The sequence below is a fragment of the Sceloporus undulatus genome, chromosome 1 (assembly GCF_019175285.1).
Source record: "Sceloporus undulatus isolate JIND9_A2432 ecotype Alabama chromosome 1, SceUnd_v1.1, whole genome shotgun sequence".
Classification (NCBI taxonomy): Eukaryota; Metazoa; Chordata; class Lepidosauria; order Squamata; family Phrynosomatidae; genus Sceloporus; species Sceloporus undulatus.
In genome coordinates this window covers 98,281,900-98,306,018 of record NC_056522.1, presented here as the reverse complement: position 1 = coordinate 98,306,018, position 24,119 = coordinate 98,281,900, and the positions used below count along the sequence as shown (strand labels likewise).

General features: G+C 41.2%; 1 protein-coding gene across 1 annotated transcript in view; it reads left to right on the top strand.

The window, feature by feature from the left end:
• Nucleotides 1-24,119, top strand: part of LAMA2 (laminin subunit alpha 2) — a 590,097-nt gene that overhangs the window by 353,648 nt on the left and 212,330 nt on the right. The window contains 3 exon segments of the mRNA XM_042456962.1: nucleotides 5,832-5,918; nucleotides 17,625-17,836; nucleotides 23,569-23,675. Of these exon segments, the coding sequence (XP_042312896.1) occupies nucleotides 5,832-5,918; nucleotides 17,625-17,836; nucleotides 23,569-23,675 (406 nt within the window).

The following is a 24,119-nucleotide window of genomic DNA, read 5'->3' as shown; positions in this document are numbered from 1 at the left end:
AGTTGGAAGAGACCACAAGGGCTATCCAGTCCAACCCTTGCCATGCAGGAATCAAAGCACTCCTGACAGATGGCCATCTGGCCTGTGCTTAAAACTACCAAAGAAGGGAACTCCATCACAGTCCAGGGGAGTGTGTTCCACTGTCAAACAGCTCTTACCTTCAGGAAATTCTTCCTAATGTTGAGATGGAATCTCTTTTCCTATAGTTTGAATTCATGGCTTTGGGTCCTATTCTCAGGAGCTGCAGAAAACAAGCTTGCTCCATCCTCAATATGACATAGCAATAGCATAGCATTTGCATTTTTAGACCGCTTCATACTGAACTAAGTAGTCTCTAAGTGATTTACTACATGTAAGCTAATTGCCCCTAACAAGCTGAGTACTTATTTTAGCAAGAATGACTCAACCTTGGAGCCCTGGGATTGATATCCCTTCAAATATTTGAACTGGGCTATCATATCCCATCTTAACCTTCTCTTCTCCAGGCTAAACATACCCAGCTCCCTAAGTTGCTCCTCAAAGGGCATGGTTTCCAGACCTACCACCATTTTGGCTGCCCTCTTCTGGACACATATAGAAACACAGATAGAAACAGTTCAGGACAGAGTAATAAAAGTTCTGCTCTTCTTTGTACCACATCCTTTAACAGATGCAACACAGTAGAGATTTACATGAAAAAGTAGATATCTCTCAAATATTCAAATTTCATTTCCTGATAGGAAGACTACTTACAAGAAGAACCACTAGGTAACTTCTAGGGTCTTTTCATACTATGATTGCACTTTAATTGCCATGGCAATATCCCATGGACTCCTAGGATAGGCACAGATATTTAGATTTCTCTGCCCGAAAGGTATAGTTCCTCAACATATCTCTGTGGTTGTGCCCAATTTGTAAAATGTCCTTCACTTTCAAGGCTTGATTAATGCCAACATTGGCAGGAAAACACAAAAACTGCCACATTTGGAAGCAATTTTTTTACTGTAAATTCATCCATTTTGCCTTTAGGAGCTTGAAGGCAACACTTTCTCCTTCTCTGGGTTAGATGAATCCACTTGGTTTACCATGCAGGGTTGCAGTCTTCTTGACCTTCATGCACAAATGATTCACATTAGGATGAGTGGGCCTTATTTCTGATTGAACACATCTTGGATTCTCCTGGTAGTCAAGTTCTCTTGAATTCATTGTGGGGGGAAAGCTAAAAGATAGCATCTACACACTGTGTATTTTGTAGAAATGTGAACAAAGAAATATGGGTTGGAGTTCTACATTACCTACTTTGTTACATATGCCTAACTATGGCGGGGTACACACGTAACCACACTGCAGCAACCAAATTGTGTGGCGCAGCTACGTGGAAACAAAAGGACTGCTAAAAAGCGGCTCCTTTTAGCGCCACCAGAAACTGCCTGTGGCAGCGCGAACACATTACTGCCATGCGCTCCCGTCTGGAAGGCACACGGCAGTGACTTCACAGCTGTGCGCACCGTGTATACGGTGTCGCACAGCTGTGACGTCCTGGTGACATCCTAGGATTGTGGGGCATCTGGAAACGGCACCCCGAGGAACCCTAGCACGTCGCCAGGACGTGCTAAAGGGCCCGTGTGCACAGGGCCTAAGTAACATTTCCTGCCCCCCCCCAACACACACACAACCTACTTTACTGAGCATCAACTGCACTGGGAGAAGCAGGTCCATTCTTCTGATGATCAGGCTGTGAGTGGATTGTTTCCAATACCTTCCTACCAGCACGCAAAGCTGCAATAAGGAATTGCAGGAGGGGTGAGGCTGTTTCTGACTGATGCAGCTTCACTTGCTGATGGAAAGAGGATGGAAATGTCATCCACCCATGCCCCAATTGCCAGCAGAATGGACCTCCTTCCCTTGGTGTGATTGGTGCATAGATTCAGGAGGGCAGTTACAATTGTATCAATAGTGCCATGGTCATAACTGCATAAGGATCAAGAATGTGGAGCAGTTACAGATGTGAAACAGTAGGTTATATATACAGTTGTTCCTCCATATTCGCTAGGGTTAGGGGAACAAGACCCCCGTGAATATGGAAAAAACGCAAATAACAAAAACTGTTTTTACCTGAGAGGACACCTCTCTAGGAATCTCTAGGTCTTCCAGTGCAACTCTGTGGTCAATGTCCAACATACACTGACCATAGAATGGCACTGGAGTAGCTACAAATGGTCTTGCCAGTGAGGCCAGTGCCACAATAATAACAGAAGCCACAAGTGGAGGAAAGGCCACAGCTTTATTTACGCAAACCAGCAACCAAAGGTAGGGTTGGCCAAAACCCACCGTTGTAAGTTAATGGCATGATATATAGAGCAAGGCATTGGGATGAGCTAGGGGCTAATCTAACACCTTCTTGGAACCATGCGACCTGCTGATTGCATATGAAATCAAGCCTCTAGTCACCGGGAAGTGGTGTGATGTATGGCCCCTGCAATGGCCACAACGCATGCCCTCATCGCTCCCGTGTCCCATAGGGACTCCCGTTACAGTGCTACGCAACCTTATAGACCATGCCTACCAGATCCAGAACCTCTGCTGCCGCCCCAAAGTTGTGACAAAAACCAAGCACCCTAGGGAGAGCGGGTGGGAGAGCTGAGCTGCAAATGGCGCCAGAGAGAGCACCATGTGGCCTTAAATAGGCCAGCCTGGATGGTGGGGGTCAGGAGGGGAGTCTCCCCGCCCCCAAGAGCAGCCGGCCAATCGGCTGCCTTGGAGGACTGGGGCGACCATAGTGAGGGCCTCCGCCTCCCAGAGCGACCGCATGGGAGGCGGAAGTCCCTCCCCTTCCCCCCCCCAGCCAGCCAATCGGGAGCCAGCGCGCCCCAGCAAGGCATTCTGGGGCACGCCAAGGCCCCCACGTCACCGAGCCCCCACCGGCAAAGTGGCCAGCCTGGGGGAATCGGGCAGCCACTTTTTGCCAGTGAGGGCGGCGCCACAATAACAACAAGCCACAAGTGGAGGAAAGGCCACAACTTTATTTATGCAAACCAGCAACCAAAGGTAGGGTTGGCCAAAAAGCATGAAACTCAAAATTGAAGGAGGCTGAGAGAGTGTGCCACTAGGCAGCCATGGACTTGAGCCAGCTAATTGTCTTTCAACATGAAATCAAAACAGCTATGGGTAAATTAGGCTGAGAGAGTGTGACCATAAATATTGTCCTCCCTCCTGGGAAAGCCAGCAAATGGAAGGCAAAATAAAGTTCCAGAAAAGCCTCCCCACAGGGCAGGCAGTAAAATGGAGGAGGAAGCACCAAAGAGGGAGGGGGAAGCCCCACAAAAAATTGGAAGGAAGGGCTGTCCCCCCAAATCTTACATGTTGGTCCTTTGTAGCCCAGGGAGCCCTGCTGAGAAAATGGCGGCCGCGGCCTGCTGCTAGAAGCTGTGGAGGTGGGGAGGCAGCAAGACCACTCGCCTGGCTCCTGCCAAGGCCGAAGACCCTCGGCCTGAAACAGGGAGGGGGGAGGAGTCCCCTATGCTCGCCTCCCTGGAGGACTCAGCTCTGCTCCGCAGCAGAGCTGAGCTGCAAATGGCGCCGGAGAGAGCGCCACATGGCCTTAAATAGGCCAGCCTGGTCGGTGGGGGCCAGGAGGGGAGTCGCCCCACCCCCAAGAGCAGCCGGCCAATCAGCTGCCTTGGAGGACTGGGGCAACCATAGAGAGGGGCCTCCACCTCCCAGAGCGACCGCATGGGAGGCAGAAGTCCCTCTCCTTCCCGCCGTCCAGCCAGTCAGGAGCCAGCGCGCCCCAGCAAGGCATGCTGGGGCGCGCCAAGGCCCCCGCATCACTGGGCCCCCACCGGCAAAGCGGCCAGCCCGGGGGATTCGGGCAGCCGCTTTTTTCAGTGCAACTTTTAGTTAAAGTTGACCACAGAGTTGCAGTGGAGGACCTAGACAGTCCTAGAGAGAACATATTAATGAAATCCGTGAATAATCAAATCAGCAAATATCAAAGCTGCAAATATGGAGGGATGACTGTACATAACTGATAATGAATGCCAATCGTGGTTTTTAAAAATATATATATTTATTTATTGTTTGATTTTCAGAAGCGTTTCTTTCTTGCAAATTCATAGGACATGTCAGGATTCTCAAACTGATCTCATTACAAACCTGCAAAGGTTCATCACTAATGGAAGAATGACAGTTATCATTGCTTACTTATATTATTTCACAATTTCACTCACGTTAAAGTAAGCTTTGTCCTAAGGCTTCAGGTCTACTGCTGGGTTGTTTGGCAAATTGAATGGTACTGTAGTGCAAACAAATCTCTAAGTGAAATAAAAGGAAGAATAATTGAAGACTGATCTCTTTAAAATAGTAGAGTGGCAGATATCCTGTTGTTTCAAACTGCTTGTATCTTTCAGTGTGCCAGCAGATTACCTCATTACTATGTGTCAATCAGATACCAGAGGGAGAAAAACAGAGGAAATAAAATGCTAGAAGGCAGAAGTACACAGTTAGGGTAAAACACTGTCAGAGGGGATTGTAAACATGCAAATGACTGGGTTGTAAGAGATGCAACTGTGTTATTGCTATCATATTTGCTTAAAAATAGAAAGAAACATGAAATAAAGCTCAGTCTCTTATGGATATAACTGGTTTGAAACCTCAGGGTAGGCAGAATGATTGAAGATAGTCAGTTGTTATTGCAATGACAATTTGAATAACTGATGTTCCAGTACCAACTGCAGTCCAGTAGCTGGAAGCAAATCCCATTGAGCTAAGTAGAACCTGCTTTTCAGGAGACATGCATGTGATTAAGTTGTAAAGCTCTGTTCAGGTGCTTTTCAGGAAACATGTATGTGATTAAGTTGCAAAGAACTGTTCATGTAATTATACTTCATACTGCAATTTAAATAATCCAGATAGCTACCACCTTATGGTTCTTTAAAGTCATTTAAAATCCTGGCCTTTAGTAATAAACTTATCCAGAAAGAATGGGGAATGTCTATGAGTATTGTCACTCTTGATTGTGAATACTGCATTATTATGGATAATATCCAGATGGTATCCCTCAAATGACAGAAAACAACCATTAGCAGAAAGAGTTGGGTGATGGTTTTCAATAACCCTCCTCCCCCCAAAGTTCTCTCCCTTCCACCAATCTGGCTGGCAAACATATAGGACAAGATAGGAAGTTGGAAGGGGAGTGAACCACCAAAAATCATCAGTCACGCCATCCCACTGATGGATTGCCCCCTCCCAAAAAAAGCATATTGATGACACTATCAGCAAAAGCATAATGATGACTCTTAACAAAAAGTCCCAGGTATCTTCATCTATGTATATCCTTAGAGAAAGATTTGGCAGATTCTGAAAAATAGCATGATATTGGAAATCTCTCCTCCCTCCAACATCTTTGTTTAATGCAGCAGTTAGTTGTATTATTTCACCCTCCAAGCAATCTGAGTTTACTGGGCTTTCCAATCCATTGTACTTCAGCTTCAGTGAGATTTAACTGGGGACTGCAGTCTGGGATAGAATATGTTGCCAGGCCCTCAGGGACTCAGACAAACAGCTGTGCATTCCTGCTTTTTAAATGGTGTAGCATCTCATTGATAGACTAAAGTCCCATAACAACATGTCATTTGGATGCTGCCACCCGCTTGAGCTATATCCAGTGTCGGCAGAAATAGCAGAGTCATTCCAAACCCTACCGGCTGGAGCCAACCCTAAGCCTCATGTGTGAGACCAAACTTCTGTTTTGAAAGCAGCGTGCTCTGAAGAAGGATAGCAACTATGCTGCTAATGAATTTCTTTCTATGTTTTCTCTGTATCCCTCTTCTTGCCCTACATCAACAACAAAGTTTTAGCCCGACTTGTCATTTGGGCCGAAGTCATGGACTAATATGTGATGAGTGCCCCCCTGGCTATGTCGGCTCACGCTGTGAGAGGTAAGCAGGCATCATGTAGGGTTTTATATCCTTCATCTGACAGTACTTTGTTAAATGGTTATTTTTAAAGGCTTCTTCCACTTTGTGCATTAAAGTGATCATGTTTGTTATAAACACCCATATTCTAGTTGTCTGCCCCATAGTCAAATGGGTGAAGCAATTACATTCTTCACCATTACACGGTTTCTCTTTTAATAAGAAATTTCAAGATCTCTTCCAAATTTATGTAGCTGCTTCATATAGCCAACAAAATTGTTTTTATTTAATTTTGCATCCAAGTATTAAGCTAAAACATCAAAGTATTTCTCATGAAAATAATATTACTTGATAGGATGTTTTGTTGCTGGACTTTTTGTGCACCTGTTCATGTTAATTATATTTCTGTATCTTCCATATTTGCCCTGAATACTGAGAATGCATTTAATCAATTATTATTTGAATTGCCATTTCATTTTCTTTGCACTGAGCCAGATAATACAATTGGGAAGCTAAATTTATTTGTCTTAATTGTTTTAAAATTTCATACTTTAAAACTTGGCTGTTCATTAGTCTCCTGTGAAGTTACTTACTTGGCTTGTGAAACTACAGTAGTGTCAAAGTGTTACAAATATTTCAAAACAGTGGTTGGAGGAGGTCCCTCAAATTCTTCCTCTCTCTTTGAGCAGAAACAGAAGTAAAATTTGATATCATAGGATCATTTTTTCTGTAAAATCATGTTTAATTTTTATAAAGTATATTTCCTCAAAATGCATTTCTTCACTTTGTTTCTTTTGCTGCACTGTGAGAGTAAGTTTGATTTGAAAGATGTAAACAAAAGGGAACAACTACATGAAGTAGTGAAGGTGTGAGTGCATTTACCCATCACCCAGTTTTCTATTTTAGGACCAAAACATGTTGCTGAAATTATCCAGTTTGAGTCCGCTTTAACTCCCCTGGCTCAATGCTAGTGAATCCTGAGAACTGCACTTGAGCTCTCTGACAAAGGAGGCTAAACGTCTCACAAAATTACAGTTCCCAGAATTCCTTAGCATTGAGCCATGGCAGTTAAAGTGGTGTCAAAATGGATTATTTCTGCAGTGTGTTTTGATGCTTAGTTTATTAAGTGCCTATATAGCATGGATTTTATCGCTTTGCTTCCTTAGCTACTTTGTCTGGGATCATCCGGGTGAAATGGTATCTTATCCTATAGTCACCGGAAGTAAATGACACAAGTTGGTAGTGAGAGAGAGACTGTTTTCAAGAATTGTTCACATTCTTTTGCTCATTTGATAGCCTGGTTTATCTTTAAAATGAACAGTACTTTTAACTTTACCTTCAAAGATCCCCAATAATTATGCAAAGTCCAACACGTCTATGAAATCGATAGGAAAGCTTGGAATTTTTACTAGTTAATCAAGTATGTGTGAAAGGAGAATAGCTGTGGTGGTAACAGTAATAGCTGTAGTAAGAGGAGGAGGAATGAATTACCTTATTTAAATAATTAGAAATTAAATGATGTTTAATTAGGCAAAACATTCAAAAACAAGCTTTTGAACTATAGGGCTGTGAATTCCTCATATTCTGGGTACCAAACCTGTTTTGGAGGTTGGGTAACACATACTTCTCTGCAACATGCCACTGTGGCTTATGTTGTACACCCCTCCATCTGGGTTTTCTAAGCCAAGGGTAAAGGCTTTCCCATTTCCATTTCCAACTTTTGTTGTGATAGACTTGGAAACCCACAGGGGAACAAAAGGGGTGTAGACTGTTAAAACAGGGATTAAAAACAGATCAAATCAGAAAATATTAAACTGTCAATTTTTGAAAGCCTTTTTAAAATGTATGAGTGGCTGCCCTTGATATTAATCATGATGGCTTCTGCTTTTATGATATATGAATCCATTCAGGACTTACCTGTACAGGACTTACCTGATAAACTTGTAAGGACATTTGAGTGATAGTATCAAAGAAAATGGCATTAGGATTAATTTACAGAGGAAACAAGACATATGTCTTAAGATGCTCAAAAAATGCACATAGATTAGTTAATTCATCTAGTCTCTAGAGCAGGGGTAGGCAACCTGCGGCCCACGGGCCGGATGCGGCCCGGCGAGGCCTTGGGACTGGCCCCAGCCCAGTCCTGCCGCCGATTGCCGCCGGGGCCTTTGGCGTCTCACGCGAGGGGCATGGTGGGGCAATTGTCTATAGAAGCCTCAGAAACATGCATTTATCTTAACATTTTTTAAAAAATAAGCAATTTTTTTCGCGTGTCCTCCATTCTTTATTTTAAAAGTGCCCTCCATTTGAAAATTTCATCCTACATTTGTCCCAGCTTATTTATTTATTTATTTATGTTTAAAATTATTTAATTATTTATTTTTTGGCTTCAGCCCCCCCAGTTGTCTGAGGGACAGCAACCCGGCCCCCGGCTCAAAAGGGTTGCCTACCCCTGCTCTAGAGGGATGAAACCATAAACCCATATGAAAAAGACTGATCTCTGGTTACAGGCTATTTCTCACAGAGGTGGGGGGAGTATAATAGCTCTAGTATAGTAAAAATTTTAAAAAAAGATTTTGCAACTGTTATAGGATAAGATGTTTATCGTTTGAACTCAAAGTTAAAAAGTTGTAAAATGTCTAGGATTATGTAATACAGTGTGGAACTATGAAAGGAATAGAAAAAGTAGTACTTAACAAATTTGAAATAAACTGAGAGAGGTAAAAATAAACAGGATAGAAAGTTTAGATGGAAATGTTGGACCCTAAAGTATGAACTGCATAAGATTAGGCTAATACAAATATCAGAAGGTCACTGAACTTTGAACAAGTTTTTTTTTTTCCAAAACCTATATTCACAGTAAAGGAAAGGAAGTCTTTTTATGTCTGTCTTATTAGATTTTAGACTTGTAAAGAATAGTGTTGAGAATATATATATGTATGCTTGTCTATTTAATGTGTTTATTTTATGTATATAGTATTTTTTACATAATAATAAAGTACACATAGATCAAAATATGTATGGTTTTTCGACCATGGTTTGCATAGCATTTGCATATGTTAATTTATATGTACACATACAAATGTAGGAATAATTGCTCTAATTTAAATAGAAACAAAATACATTTCATCATAGTGGTAGGGTTTCTAGGCTGAATATTAGATATGACTCCTTTTGGTTTAATATTTAGTTGATCCTCAGTTTGGAAGCCTTACTGTAAAGTTTTGTGAGGAGGAGTTGTGGCAAATCTCCTCCTTCAACTCCCTAAACCCACCTTTTAGATGACATTGATCCCCACAGTGGCATCACAAGTGGAGTGTGATGATATGCACCACACCAGTGACACCCATCAGAGGGGGAGCCATTGCTAGGGAGGCAGTGGTAGTAGCATATCCAGTGCCCTAAGGAGACCTCATCCTGGTCATTAGGCCAGCAGTGGCAGCAGGGCTAGCAGAGAGTGCTGAGGTGCCTCTGTATGTCATCTGCCACCTTTGTCCTCTAGCTCTGGCCACAGCTGCTCTAACTTGAGAGGAGGAAGAAAAGGAGACCAGCTATGTATCACCACAGGTGGCACCCAGTGAGTAGCGGCACCCCAGCAAGCCAAGAACCCGGGAGGGAGGGGATTTTTGCAGGAAGGGGAGTTCCTGTAGGCCCAGTGCACACTTTTGTGCACGGAGAAGCCAAACATTGGCAGCAGAGGGATTGTGTGGCATTGCATATATGTGGGGTCCCTATTTTTAATCTGTTCTGGCTGGTGAGGGTTCTGACCATGAGAACGACCCCATGAACCACACTGAGGTAACACCAACCCTAGTGATGCTGCTGGACCACCAACACAGCTATTTACTGGCTGGTAGAAATCAGGGAGCAGCACAGCATTCCACTCCATCGCTGTAGCTTATGAACACCAGTAACATCATGCTCCAGGAGATCCCCGAGGATGCTTATTGCTGTGCATCCATCTACAGGAATGGAGCAGGGCACATTGCCACTGTAAATGCTGCTGCCACCGCCTTTCCCCAGCCAATAAATAACTGTATTGTACTGGAGCTGCAGCAGCTAAATCTTGGGTTTTGAGGGGTAAGGGTGGAGAATTCCTCCTGATGAAACTCTATGGTAAGCCTTCCTAACTAAAGTTCAATTGAATATTAAAACAGCTAGAGCCATGTCTTATATTCAAGCTGGTTACCTTACTTAGTAGGGAACAGTGTGAGCAGGTGACCTTTACACCAATTCCATTTGTTGCCCAGGTGCTGAATAATAATAGGCACCAGCAAGGTCTTGCTGCTGTTCTTCTTTCTGGTTCTTAACCTTTGAACTGGACTTGGATTGAATAGATTTTCAGAGAGAACTTTAAACAGCAGGATGAGGTCTGAAGTGATCAAAAGGAGGGATGTCCTCTATAAAATAGGTGCATGGCCACCTTAAATGGTACACATGCACATATGGAAAAAATAGATCATACCCGATGACATTTTGTTCCTCAGATATGGAAGTCATCCTATTAGCTGACCAAAATTTTAAAAGGCAGATGATCCTGTCCACAGTATTGAAGCTACTTTTTCACAGCTTACCCCATAGTTCTGCTGTAATGTTACTGATTCAGAAAAAGATGATAAGGGCCATCTGTGTAGAGATGGCTGAGCATTTCACTTCAGATTGTTTTGGATAAGAATAATTAAATAAATAAGACTACCAGAATTTGAATGATTGTTCATATTTGAGATGGAAAAGTATTGAAATTATAAAAATTGAATGCTGGAAGAAATAAAAACTACAAATTCATCCATCCCTGTCCAGGTCTTTAAGAGCAACTTCTTCAAAGAACAAAGTATTTGACCTGTGGCACTTCTTCACTACACACTTACACTGCTATGATTCTACTTTAAAATATCATGGCTGCATCCTATGGAACCCTAGGGTTTGTAGTTTAGTGAGACTTTCAAGAGATTTCTAGTGGTGACCCAGGACCAGAACAGTACATGAAAATTTAGCATTACTTCTCTAAGGAGGAAAGATGGAAGGAACTGGGTATGTTCAGCTTGGTGAAGAGAAGATGATGGGTGAAATGACGGCATTCTTTAATTACCTCAAGGGTTGTCACAGAGAGGAAGGGGCAGGTGTGTCCTCTGCTGCCTCAAAGAGTAGGACCAGGTCTAATTGTTTTAAGTTATAGGAGAGGAGATTTCTATTGAAAATTGGAGAGAACGTCTTGACAGTAAGAGCGATTCAACAATGGAACCAATTGCAGATCCTGCATATGTGCTAGCAGAGTTGGAAGTTACTGGCTGACCTGGAACCTGTTTGGAAGATTCAGAGTCCTCAAGACAAGAAAGGCTACCCATGGCTAAAAGTAAACACCTCTCTTTGGATGGGGTCTTCTTCTCTGGGAGTCTTCAGAAAGAAGCTGGACAGCTGGGGATGCTTTCATAGAATCAGAGTTGGGCCATCCAGTCTGACCCCCCGCCATGCAGGAAATCTCAGTCAAAGCATACCCAACAGATAGTCATCTTTGGACATCCTGCATTGCACAGGGACGTTCGACTTGATAGCCCACAAGGTTATCTAGGATTCTAGGATTTGGGGTAGGAAAATCTCCCCCTCCATGATTGAATCAGACATTCTAAGACTATTGCATGGATAGGGTCAGACAGTACATGCTACCTGATAAAACAAAACAGTAGCAATGTTTGAATCAGTCACCTTCCTCAAGAGACGTTACAAAGTACAGTACCTCACTTTACAGCTATACACATAAGTCAATCTCCATGTCTGTGAGGAGGTATGTTGCATTATTGTTACTCATCAATGCAACCTACAATAGATATATTATACATATTTACCAACATAAAGTACAGTGGAACCATTTTTGGATTGTGGTCAAAGACTATGGCACAGAGTTCTCATTTTCAATGTCCAGGATCTTTTATTCTTGAGGATCTAATCCTATATGCCCTTGCATACATACTCATGCCTGGAAGTAAGCCTCGCTGATTTCAATTCAAGTTCTGAATAGATGTACGTTGTATTTCATCACATGCCTTAAAATATGGAAGCATTAACATTTGAAAGGAAGTGGAAATGCAGCCAATGTGCTAGGCAAAATATCAGGAATTTTAAAAATTGTTAAAAAGATTTTGCAATGAAAATTTAAAAATAATTAAAATTAACTAGCTAAAACAGTATAAAATGACATAAAAACATATAAAAGTTAAAAAACATATCTAAAGCACACACTCAGTATAAAAGCCACCCTGACACAATTATATATTAAAAGCTTGCTTGATAAAAATGTCTTTGCCTGCTGATGAAAGAAAAACAGGGAGGAAGCCAGCCTAGCCTCCCATGTAGGGAGTTCCAGAGGATGGGAGCATCCACTGAGAAGGCTCATTCTCATGTCCTCACCAAGTGAGCCTGTGATGATGGTGAGACCGGGAGAAAGCCTTCCCCTGTTTTTCAGATAGTCTGGACCTAAGCAATGTAGGGCTTTATAGGTCATGACTTGTACTTTCAATTTTGCCTGAGAATGAACCAGTAGACAGAAGAGCCGTTTCACCAAAGGAACTATATGCTTCCTGTAACTAGCCCCATCAACATTCTGACAATTTCTAAAGATAGCTCCACATAAAGAGTGTTACAGTAGTCCAAACAGGATGTCTCACCATAGCCTGATCTGACATCCTCAGGAATGGACACAGTTGACACATTAGTTTTAGTTGAGCATATTCATTCTTGGCCACTACGGAAACCTGGGCATCCAGGCTCAAAGCTGAGTCTAGGAGAACACTCAAGCTGTGAGACTGATATTTTAGGGGGAGTGAACCCCATCCAGCACAGGCAAAGTCCCTGTTCCCTAATCTGTTTTATGACTGACCAGAAGCACCTTTGTCTTGTCTGGGTTAAGTTTCAGTTTGTTTGCCCTAATCCAGTCCATTACTGACAATGTACATTGGTTCAGTACCAAGACAACTTCCTTGCAATCAGATGGGAATGAGAGATAGAGTTACATATCATCAGCATATTGGTGACCTCACACCCCAAATTCTGAATGACCTCTCCCAATGGTTTTATGTAGATGTTAAACAGCATGAGGGACAAAATAGAACCCTCAGAGACATGGAGATAGCTGGGGCATGCAGTTTTGGAAAGTTACTTTTAAAAGGAATGAAGACAATGGTAGGCTGAACATCCATAACCGAGCTGTGGTAGGAGGATACTGTGGGACACAAAGCCCTGGTGGTGCAGTGATTAAATGTCAATACTACAGCCACTCACTAACAGTCACAAGGTTGTGAGTTCAATACCAGCAAGGGACTCAGGATCAATTCAGCCTGGCATCCATCTGATGTAGCTAAAAGGAGTACCCAGCTTGTTGGGGGCAATTAGCTTACCCATTGTAAACTGCTTAGGGAGTGCTTACGTGCACTGATAAGCACTATAGAAATGTTCTAGCTATCACTGTTGCTGTTGCTATTGCTGTCCTGCATCTCTCAGTTATGAATGGCTTCAGCATGTCTAGATTCATTCCTCTTTAAAGTAAATTTCTAGCCTGGGAGCCAAATGCACAGAGTGTTTCTTTCTGTGAAAGAACTTGTGGGATGCTTTAAAAAATAAAGTCATTTAGTCAGATCAGGAATGATTACCAGGACACCTGCCTGGACACTAATTGAAAAATGAATGATAGGATTCAATATGTTATACTCAGTATATTATGCTCTGCTGAGGTGGAGGCTTCTCTATGTCATACTACTGAGAGGTCTTTCTCAGTTGTACTGCTGACCACACACAACCAGTCTCCTTAAAGCAGGGACATAGCCAGGATTTTGGGAAGGGGGGGTCCACACTAAGTGCCACCATTATAATGGGGTTTGGGCACTGCGGCGTGGCAGAACGCACCATTCATTGTATCTAACGGAAGGGGGGGTCCGGACCCCACGGACACCCCCCCAGCTACATCCCTGCTTAAAGGCTGGCCTAGAACTGAAACTGAATCTGCTATTTCCCTGTGCGTTTAAACAGTGTTATATTTTGCTAAAAACACTTGCCACAAAAAAGAATTAGGCATTTGCCCACTTGTTGCTATGGCGGCTGCTGCTCAATGCTATTTCCCTATATCTTTTCCTGTCTTACTGGCATGCCAGCGTCTCAGACCTGAATAGCAGAACAAATCAGCTGACTTATATTTTTGTGACAGTTGGTCAGGAACAGCTCTCATTATCAACCAGTAGTATTTTTTTGTGCAGGGTATAATTCATAGACTAGGAACAAGGAAATAATTTGAGTACGTGTTTCTTTTAATTGTCATGAGCCACATAAAAATGTCTGGGGCTTTTGATTATAACAAACACACCATCGTTTAGTAAGCCTTCTTTATATGCTATTAAATGTGAATGAGTAATTGCTTCAGGAATTTGCATGGAATCTCTTCTTATTTTATCTGTAGAAACTGCTGTGAGTCATATGTAGCTATTAAATTAACTGTTCCCAAATTATCACAAGGGTTCTATATTCAGGTTTGCCTTTTAGTCCTCTGTGACTTCCCATTCTGAGAATTGGTAATAAATCTTTTTTTTTTCTTATATGTAATGCTAGTAAATTAAAACACTTTATAGGCTTTTTTCTTGTTATTGTCGGAATCATTGTTCCTTTGATTTATGTGTAGAGCGAGTGTTGGGCAGCATTTATGTTTTGTCGGATTATCTGCTCCCAAAGTCTTTTGCATTTTCATTTCTTTTTGCCTCTATTGCTCATCCTCATCTTCATCAATTCTTCTATATGCATCTCCTTTCCAGTGTTTTCCTCAGTCACTTAATTGCTGTACCCCTGCTTTACCTATCTGTCCTCTGTTCAATAAACCTAAAATGCTTCTCCATTTCCTTCCACTAACAGCATCCTTCTCTTTAAAACTCTCAACTGGCTCCTTGTTGCTTTCAATTTGCCCTAATCCTCACATTTCAGGCTCTGTGTCTCTCTGCCTTTGGCAGAATCCAATTCTTATCTCTCTCTTTTATTCACTGTCTCATCTTCTTCTCTCAGAACAAGCACTTCTGAGGACCCAAGATGAGCTGGGAATTTATGGGCCAGCACATGCTCAGCAAGGAAAGTGACCCTTGAATTCAGAGAGTCTCAAATATAAGGACTGAGGCTAGAAATTCTTTTAGGAGGGAACAGGAGGCTTATTAAATTTCATCATAGCACTGAGAAATACAGAGGCATTCTGAATTTTCTGATGAGAGATAGAAAAAAAGGGAGCAGCAAAGAAGTGGGTGCAGTAAAATGCCAAAAAAAGTGACCTGGATTCTTTCTTGATTCCATGATGAAGAGTTTAAAAACTGTTGTAACGTGTCTTTGTCATTACATAGTTAAACTTCCATTTCCCTTCCCATCAACCCAGTTTTTCCTCCTCTCCTCAAAATTCCCAATACATATATACTGGGGCCTCCCTGTCAGTGTGCTTCTGATCTACAAATTTGACCAGCTGCAGATTGCCACACTTCATATTATTGAATGGTGGCAACATGAGCACACACACACACACTGAAGTGTGTATGTTCACCTTACCAACATTGAATAATATAAGGAGCCCTGGTGGCGCAGTGATTAAATGCCAGTTCTGCAGCCACAGCATTGTAAGTTCGATCCTGGAGGACTCCAAGGTTGACTCAGCCCTCCATTCTTTTGTAGGTCAGTAAAATGAATACTCGGCTTATTAGAGGTAATTGGCTTACACATTGTAAACTGCTTAAGGTGTGCTAGTTCACTGACAAGCGGTATAGAAATGTACTTACTATTGCTATAATATGGTGCACCATTGGCTGTGGGGTTTTTTTAGCATCCATGTTGGGGTGGAACCTAACCTCCACTGATACAGAGGGCCTGCTGTATATGAAATCACTATATTAGATTTTCCACACATATAACTGTTATTCATATATATATATATATATATATATATATATATATATTATTCAGTTGTTTCAGAAATAGCATACATTTATATGCAGTCTCAATGATTTCTCTTCTTTCATGTTGAATAATAACCATTTGCACAAGTAATCCACTGTGATAAGCATTATCTAATGCTCTGTGATTTCATGCTGTGAGTCTGTAACCTAAGGGTTGTAATTTGACCTAATGTACCCTGAGGAGAAAATGGATTTATAGCTGTCACAGCATAGATGTACCTGTCAGAGAGATATAGTGGATATTACTCTAGGATATGGTTAAAGCTAAGAGGGACAAGAAAAATATGCAAAATGTCTTTTAAAACTTTTTTTTTTTAAAAACAAAACATGTTTTCATTCTGAGCCTTCCTTGCAACTGTGAAGTCACCACTGACTCTTTTTCCCTCTGTTAACATCAAATACTAATTTTCCATATGACTTTCTTTTCCTGTATGCAGATTCCAAAAGGGGTGAGGCACTGAATCAAAAGACAATTATAGTGTCAGAATTCCTAAGATGCAGTGAAAGTAGATAGCACTGAGAGTTTACCAGGAAATTCAGAGAGAAAGAAAGAAAGGTGCAACATGGACATATATAACCCATCACTTTCAAAAGACATTCATGATCTATTGCACACATAATTACACCAATAGAATATAATTCCAAACATCCTGGAATAGGCAAGAACAGATAGGTTTATGTGAACTTTAATTAGCACTGTCTCAAAGGATGGGGATATTTTAAATCAAAGTGTATTGTCATTAGGAGGAGGGTCATTTATGATTTGCTCACAAATCCATGGGGTTTTCTCCTAGGGTTGGCTTTGTACATTTCTGCTGGCATTATAGAATACAAGGCAAAAGCCTAAATGAAAGAAAGAAGAACAAAATGAACCCATAAAAATGAAGGGAAAAATGAATACTAATTAAAAAAGCTATCAGTGTTATATCAATTTGCTTGTCTATGTTGCATTATGCTTTTATAATGTATTTATATTATAATTTTACAAAAAAATTAATTTTTATCTGCTTGTGTTTTTGTATCTTTATAGTTTGTTCTTTGTTTTGGCATTTGTTTACCAAAAGCAATAGAATGATGCCTATCTATCTATACATACTTAACCTGCATGTAAATCTTGTTGAATTCAGTGGGACTTACATCTCGGAAGATATTTCTAGGTTTTTGCTCAGAATAAAATAAGTGTTTCTTGCATTAAATTGTGTGCATGTATAATTCAACACATCCTTTTGTTGCAGACAGATATTTTCTTTTTCATTATGCATATATTGTATTTCTTTGTCAATCCAGGAAAGAATGTTTGCTTCCCATTTTAAAGAGGCATTTTAAGTTCAGAAAAGAATGTCAGCCTTTCTGATTAGTTAGCACAGCAGAAGAACATCATTTTTGGAGAGCTATACAAAGAGTTCTCAACATGAACCTGATTTCCTCTGGAATGAATGGACAGATTTCTTATTATTCTTTCATCTCATCTTCAGTTCCAGTGACAAGGTCCCTCCCTTTTTTCCCCTCCAGTACCCCCACCCACCCACGAAATCTAATAAGTAGGGGAGCTGGCAGGATTTCAGTGAGTAATGAATCTACATCAGTGTTCAAGAAGCTAAAAAGAAAAGATGGAAAGGAAGTGGGGGAAGATCCAAGAAATGCTTGAGAGAGAAAATCAAGCTATCCTTAGTTATTCATAAGGGAAAAGGAATTGTAAATGTTTTTTTCTCTAATTTCAGCAGACTACTGTATATACTTTAAGGGGTTCTGTTTGTTGTCCTAGGTGTGAAGAAGGCTATTTTGGACAACCTTTAATACCAGGGGGATCGTGCCAGCGTTGCCAGTGTAATGACAATCTTGACTTCTCTATTCCTGGCAGCTGTGACAGCTTGTCTGGAGCTTGTCTGATATGTAAGCCAGGTACAACAGGCCAGTACTGTGAAAAGTGTGCTGATGGGTATTTTGGAGATGCTCTTGATGTGAAGAACTGTCAACGTAAGTCCTGGAGTCTTGCTTCTCCTGTCAAAATGCATTCATTCCCTTTGGGCACATCTCATGAGTGTCTGTCAAATGGGACATGGAATTATTTGCATGGTATTACATAGAGTAAATGTCACATTATCGAAAACTGGTAATTCAAGTTGCGTTACCCATTGCCCAGATTCATTGTAAGTGGTCTCCAAGTAACTCATGGACTCTGTGTGTGTGTGTGTGTGTGTGTGTGTGTGTGTGTGTATTTCTGCCAATAGTGTGAATGGTGCTATATGGAGTAGAAGAGGGCAGTAAAGTTAGCACAATGTTTTTCATTTTAGCTTATGACTGTATGGCTATTTGGAATATCTTCCATCCATAGTCCAGAAAACAACTTTTATGTATTGTCTGAATCATTCAGGGTTTGTAAGAAAGGAAGGGGATGCTGGCATACAAAATATAAGAAATTCCTTGTATGTGGTACATGTGTGGGTGCACACACATGTACACACACACACATTATGCAAGACATTCATGAGAAAATGTTTGGAAATAATTTTTTGCTGAAGTCAAACTAGCCATGGTTTCAGAGCTTCTTTCTAGGTGGAGAAAGTGTATGCCTTTCTCTTTCACTTGTGACTGAGCTTCCTTGCATGTTCAGACATTTCCTGTTCAGTTTGTTCTATTTCATTCTTGTGCTGCACTGTATAGGTTTTTTGTACCAAGAAGTATAGTTTATAATACAGAGTCCTGTGGCATCTTAAAAGACTAAAAAGTTTTATTTGACAAACTTTCACTGATAGCAGCCTACTTCATTCACAAATGATTTTGCCAAATAAAACTTGTTAGTGAGTAATGTGCCACAAGACTCTATTGGGTGTTTTTTTCCAGCAATAGACTGACATGGCAACCCCATTTCTCCCTCCTGGTGTTAATTTCTATGAGGGCTTTTGGATAAATAGACCCGCATTTGCCTGCATTTAGGCCCAAGCCCCAATGTAAGCTGCAAAATAAGTTGGGAACTACTTGAAGGCACAAAACAACAACAACAACATCAATAATGTAAGTGGGAAGATCCCCATGAAGTCCAGCACAATGACATCTAAGTTGAAAACAGACAGTGGCTCACTTCCTGTTGAAACATATGCATTCATAACCACTTGGTGTTCATGTTTATGGGCATTGCACTATTGCCACAATTACAAATACCTCTTCCCCAACCTGTTTTGATTGGGAAGGGAAAGTGTGATGTAGTGGTTTGAGCACTGGAGTACAGCTCAGGAGAACAGGATTCAAATCTCTCTTCAAGCATAAAAACTCACTGGATGACCTTGGGCAAGTCACACACACTCAGTCTCAGAGGATGACAAGGGAAAACTCCCTCTGAGGAAATTTGTGAAGAAAACCCTATGATAGGTTGACCTTAGCTTCAGCATAAGTAAAAATGACTTAGAGGCACATAACAACTACAACCAGAATAACAGGCCATTTTGTCAACCATCAGAGAGATGGAGATCTGTTCTACTGGTGATTGGGGTGCTGCAGGGTGACATTTCCAGCCACTTCCTACCAGCGAGCCACAGGAGCGATGTCACAACTCCTCATCACACCAGTGGTGTCCAGCTGTCACCCAGTGCAGGGCATGGGGCTTCTAGAGGTGGAGCCAAAAGTGCATTCCCCCAACTCACTCCCACTTGTGAGTAGAATGGCACAATGCAGCAAGGTGAATAGAGGAGGATGGCAATGGGGGGGGGGTGCACTCAGCCCTCTCAAAAGCCAGCTGCCTCCCCTTCAGGCCTTCTGAATCCCATGAGGACTGAATGCACCTCTACGTTGCCATCTTGCTCTACTCACCGCCTTTCCCCCTTGAGGCCTTCTGAGTCCTGCATGGTGGTTGCCATAGAAGGCAGCTACCCACCAAGAGGGTACCACTCCATCCCTCTGGGATGTCACCCAGTGCAGTCTACACACACCTTTGTGATGCCACTGCATTGCCCTACACCTTGCTGGTAGGAGGGAGCTGGAAAAGTCATCCTGCTGTACCCCAATCACCTGCAGAACAGACCTCTGTTGTTCAGTGTGAGTGATATCTTTTAACTTGATTTTAGACATTGGGTAGTTATGAGCAGATATAGCTGTGAGTACATAATTATATATCATTCTCTGTGACATGTAGTTACATATTCATAACTATGTCTGTGATATAGGATCTTGGCCAGCATAAACAAGGCCTGGTGAAAATGAACTTGAAATGGAAAGTCATGAAGATCAAATCTTTCCAGAAGGAATGACCACAACAGATGCTCAGCTGGACTATATAGCATAGAAAATATACCATTATGTCTAATAAGACACCAGCATAATTATTAAGAAGAGTTGAGGATGCCATCAAATACAAGATAGTTCCCTTTAGAAAATGAAATGTAGGAAGGTGACATAAACTCATAGTTTTTGTGGTTTTTTGGGGATATGTGGCCATGTCTTGGAAGAATTTATTCCGGATGTTTCACTGGCATCTGTGGCTGGCATCTACAGAGAATGCTGGCATGGAAGTCAGTGGGATATATATATTGTCTGACCCCTGGTTGAGAGAAAGTGATTTACATGTTAATCTCCGTGTTGGTCTGTTGTTGAATGGCAAGGCCTCAGGATGGGAGGATATGTGAGGGGGATTTGTATCTATTTCATTAGTGATCCAATCCTCCTCATATATCCTCCCACCATGAGGCCTTGCCATTCAACAACAGACCAACACAGAGATTAATATGTACATCACTTCTTCTCAACCAAGGGTCACACAGTATATATACCATACTCACTTCCATGCCAGAATTCTCTGAAGATGCCAGTCACAGATGCTGGTGAAATGTCAGGAATAAACTCTTCCAGAACATGGCCACATGGAAGCCTGCAGCTGTGGCATTTAGTCTTTAAATAGACTCACACACACACCCCATCAAAAGCACTCTAACATTTTTTCAAAGTAACTTCTAGCCACTTTTGATTCTTTCTCTTTTTAAAGGATTTTTGGCAGTATTGCCAGACCTTAAAGGGTTCTGGACAACAAAATTGGATCTCATATCTGCCACAGTTATCCATTCCTGCTTTAAAGTCTTGCCCAAATAAAGAGAACAATAAACACTAGAGGTACACAAATTTCAGAATATCAAATGCAAGCAGATAAGTGCTGCACACAAAAAGAAATGTTGGGAAGCAGATGATTAACAATTTTAACCTCAACAATATCATGGGTAAGGCACAGTCTAGCATTTTCTGTGCTGCCCTAATACTCAGGTTGCCTTATTCAACCAGAAGCATATCAATGCTGGTTAAAAGAAGAGATTTCATAAAACAGGACCTCCACACAATTATTCATCATTTGTGACTTGTATAATAGGAGTGCACTGGAAATCTTTCCATGAAATAGTTTTCATGACCTTTTTTGTACATTTAGGATCCTTTCTGATTCTGTATTCAGAACCTGCATCAGAGATGATTAATAATTCACTGGTATGATGCCTCATGACTTGTTCTTTAAAGATGTCATTTAAAAAGCCATGGATCTGAAAAATCAAACTATGAGTGAAATTGCAGCTCCCAACTCTCTGTTTCTCTCCTGGAGACATTGACATGGATGGAGCTTTGAACATTTCCCCAGCAGACAGATGTATGGTATGGGGGCTGTATCTGGACTGAAAACATATAATTTAAAAAGACATTAAAGATAGATAGATATTTAATGTATACTTAGATTCTTTGCTTTTTGTCATTTTCAGAATTGACAGCAGAACCTTTTCAATATATTCACATCCTCATGTTTGCAGTTACCTCATCTTTATTTTTTCCCTATCATGACTAAATTTTCTCTTCTGCATATTTCTTGGGCAGGCTTCCATGAAGCTTGCCCTGAAGCTGTGAAATAAGAGGGACAGTGTCTTTATTTTGTTGCATTCAAATCTTGGTGTTCATTAAAGTACCAGATTCAGGATTGGAAACTTGCAAAGCAGAAATCTTGCTCTCAAATTACACTTGGAAATCTCTTTTTTCTTTTCTTTTCTTCCTTTCCAACACTGGCAGCTTCATTTGCATTAGCCGATTCAGATGACAGCAGGATTTTGTCACCAGTGCACATTCTTAAATGTTGTTATTTCTTAAAATAAAGTAAAATAAAGGTGTCAAACCTGCATCTCAGATCTGTTTGACTTATATTTGAGAAGTGATTTTTATTTATAGGAACATCACAGTTTGGTGTATAATGCAGTTGAAGATGAAATGATCTACAATAGAGTTTTTTAAAAAGTAAAGCCCTAATGATGGTTTCTCTATAACTGAGGGCATTCTCAATTCTCTATAATTGAGGGCATTCTTAAGTTGTCTAAGAGTGTATTTTTATAGGGAGCACTCACTGTTCACTAAAAATGTCCTAGGATTCAGCTGCGTTCAGAGCCTTTGCAACATACTGGTCCATAGATTTCAAAATTTCAGAATTCACCATAGCATTTGTGTCTATAATTGTGCAATCTAGGGCTATTAAAGTGCAATCTAGTGCTGAATCCCTTGAACAATGTTGTTGGGCTAAATCCCACATTCCAGTGGCACTGATACTTCTCTAGAAAATCCACTCTTACATATTCCCTCCCTGCCCCACCATTGATACTAATATGTATTAAACATTGTCTGAATTCATGAATATTGAACTTTTTAATGGTGTATTCAATAGTGAACTATTTTAGCATTTTAAATCAGTCTTCTCCAACCAGGGTTTCTGTAGAAATTGGGAAATATGACATCCTGTCTATTGGTGACATCTCTGATTTAGTCTATCCATGTGGCATGCAGTCTTCCTCTCTTTGTACTACTTTCTACCTTTTCCCACCATTATTGTCTTTCCTAATGAGTCATACCTTCTCGTAATGTGGCCAAAATATGACAGCCTCAATTTACTCATCTCGGCTTCCAGGAAGAGTTCAGGCTTGATGTGTTCTAGGATCCATTTGTTTGTCTTTTTGGCTGTCCATGGTACCCTCATCACTCTTCTCCAGCACCAGATCTCAAATTAGTTTATATTTTTCTTTTCTTATCTAGCAGTTAATGCAAAAGAAGCTATAGCATGTTGGTTATAGTTAGAAATGGGAGAAGAGAGAGTTTCTCCTAATTCTTTCTCATGATATCAGAGCTTTTGGGGGCTTATAAGATTTGTAACAACTAAAGATGGAGAATGCAGCTGGTAAACCAGGCAAAGCTGGCTGATTTTGGCCTGTTACAGACTGCCAAAATAAAGCTGCTTCAGGTCTCTTTGGAGGTATGCTGTTTAAATGATGCATGGGTCCTAAGAATCTGGAAGCTGCACCAAAGCTGCACTCCAGTGCTTAGGAATGGAGTGTGGCTCTGGTGCGACCTCCAGACTCTTAGGACCCATGCATCATTTAAATAGCATACCTCCAAAGAGACCCGAAGCAGCTTTATTTTGGCAGTCTGTAACAGGCCTTTGTCTCATATCAAAAAGTAAATTGCACTTTATATACAGTTCAATACCCCAGGAGTTGACTGTCTGTATTTTCCTTTTAATATATATGAACTAATTTAACATGCTAAGAGAGATAGATGGTTTGTACTTTTTAGTGTGATTGGCTGCAAAAGGTGGCTATTTTAGAGTTTCCTTAGAAAGCATTTATAGCATTTTGTTTTCATTTTGTTTTATATACATTTCATGTGCTACCAACATTAGGATGACATCTGTTCTTCTTTGTCTGTAGCTTGCCATTGCAATGTCAATGGCTCATTTTCAGTGACCTGTAACTCTAAGACAGGACAATGTGACTGCAAACCTAATGTTGTGGGGCGCCAATGTGATAAATGTAAGGTAAGCCGCAAGGAATTGTTTCATGAATTTCTGCTTCATCACATTTCCTATTTATTATAAAAGAACTCTTGATTTAGATGGCATTTTCTTGGTGGTACAGTCAGCCCTCCACATGCATGGGGGTTAGTGGTGAAAAACCATGAATCAATGGGCAGCAGTGGAAGAGGTGGCAAGACCTGGTCACCAAGTGTGCATTCTTTGGGCTTGTGAAGTGGGCAGCTTGTTGGCTCCTTGGAGGAGATGTGTATGCACAATGCATGCCTGGCAGCCAGACTTCCACCAGCAGCACTCACTCTATGGAAGTCCAAGACTGTCTTACGCACATTAACACAACAGACTCAAGCTGTAGGAGTGGGAAGCACACAGAATGAGCACCTGGTGGCTGTGTGCTGCTGCACCCTTGAAGTCTGCACATCACATCTTCAGTAGTGGGGGGGGGGAGAG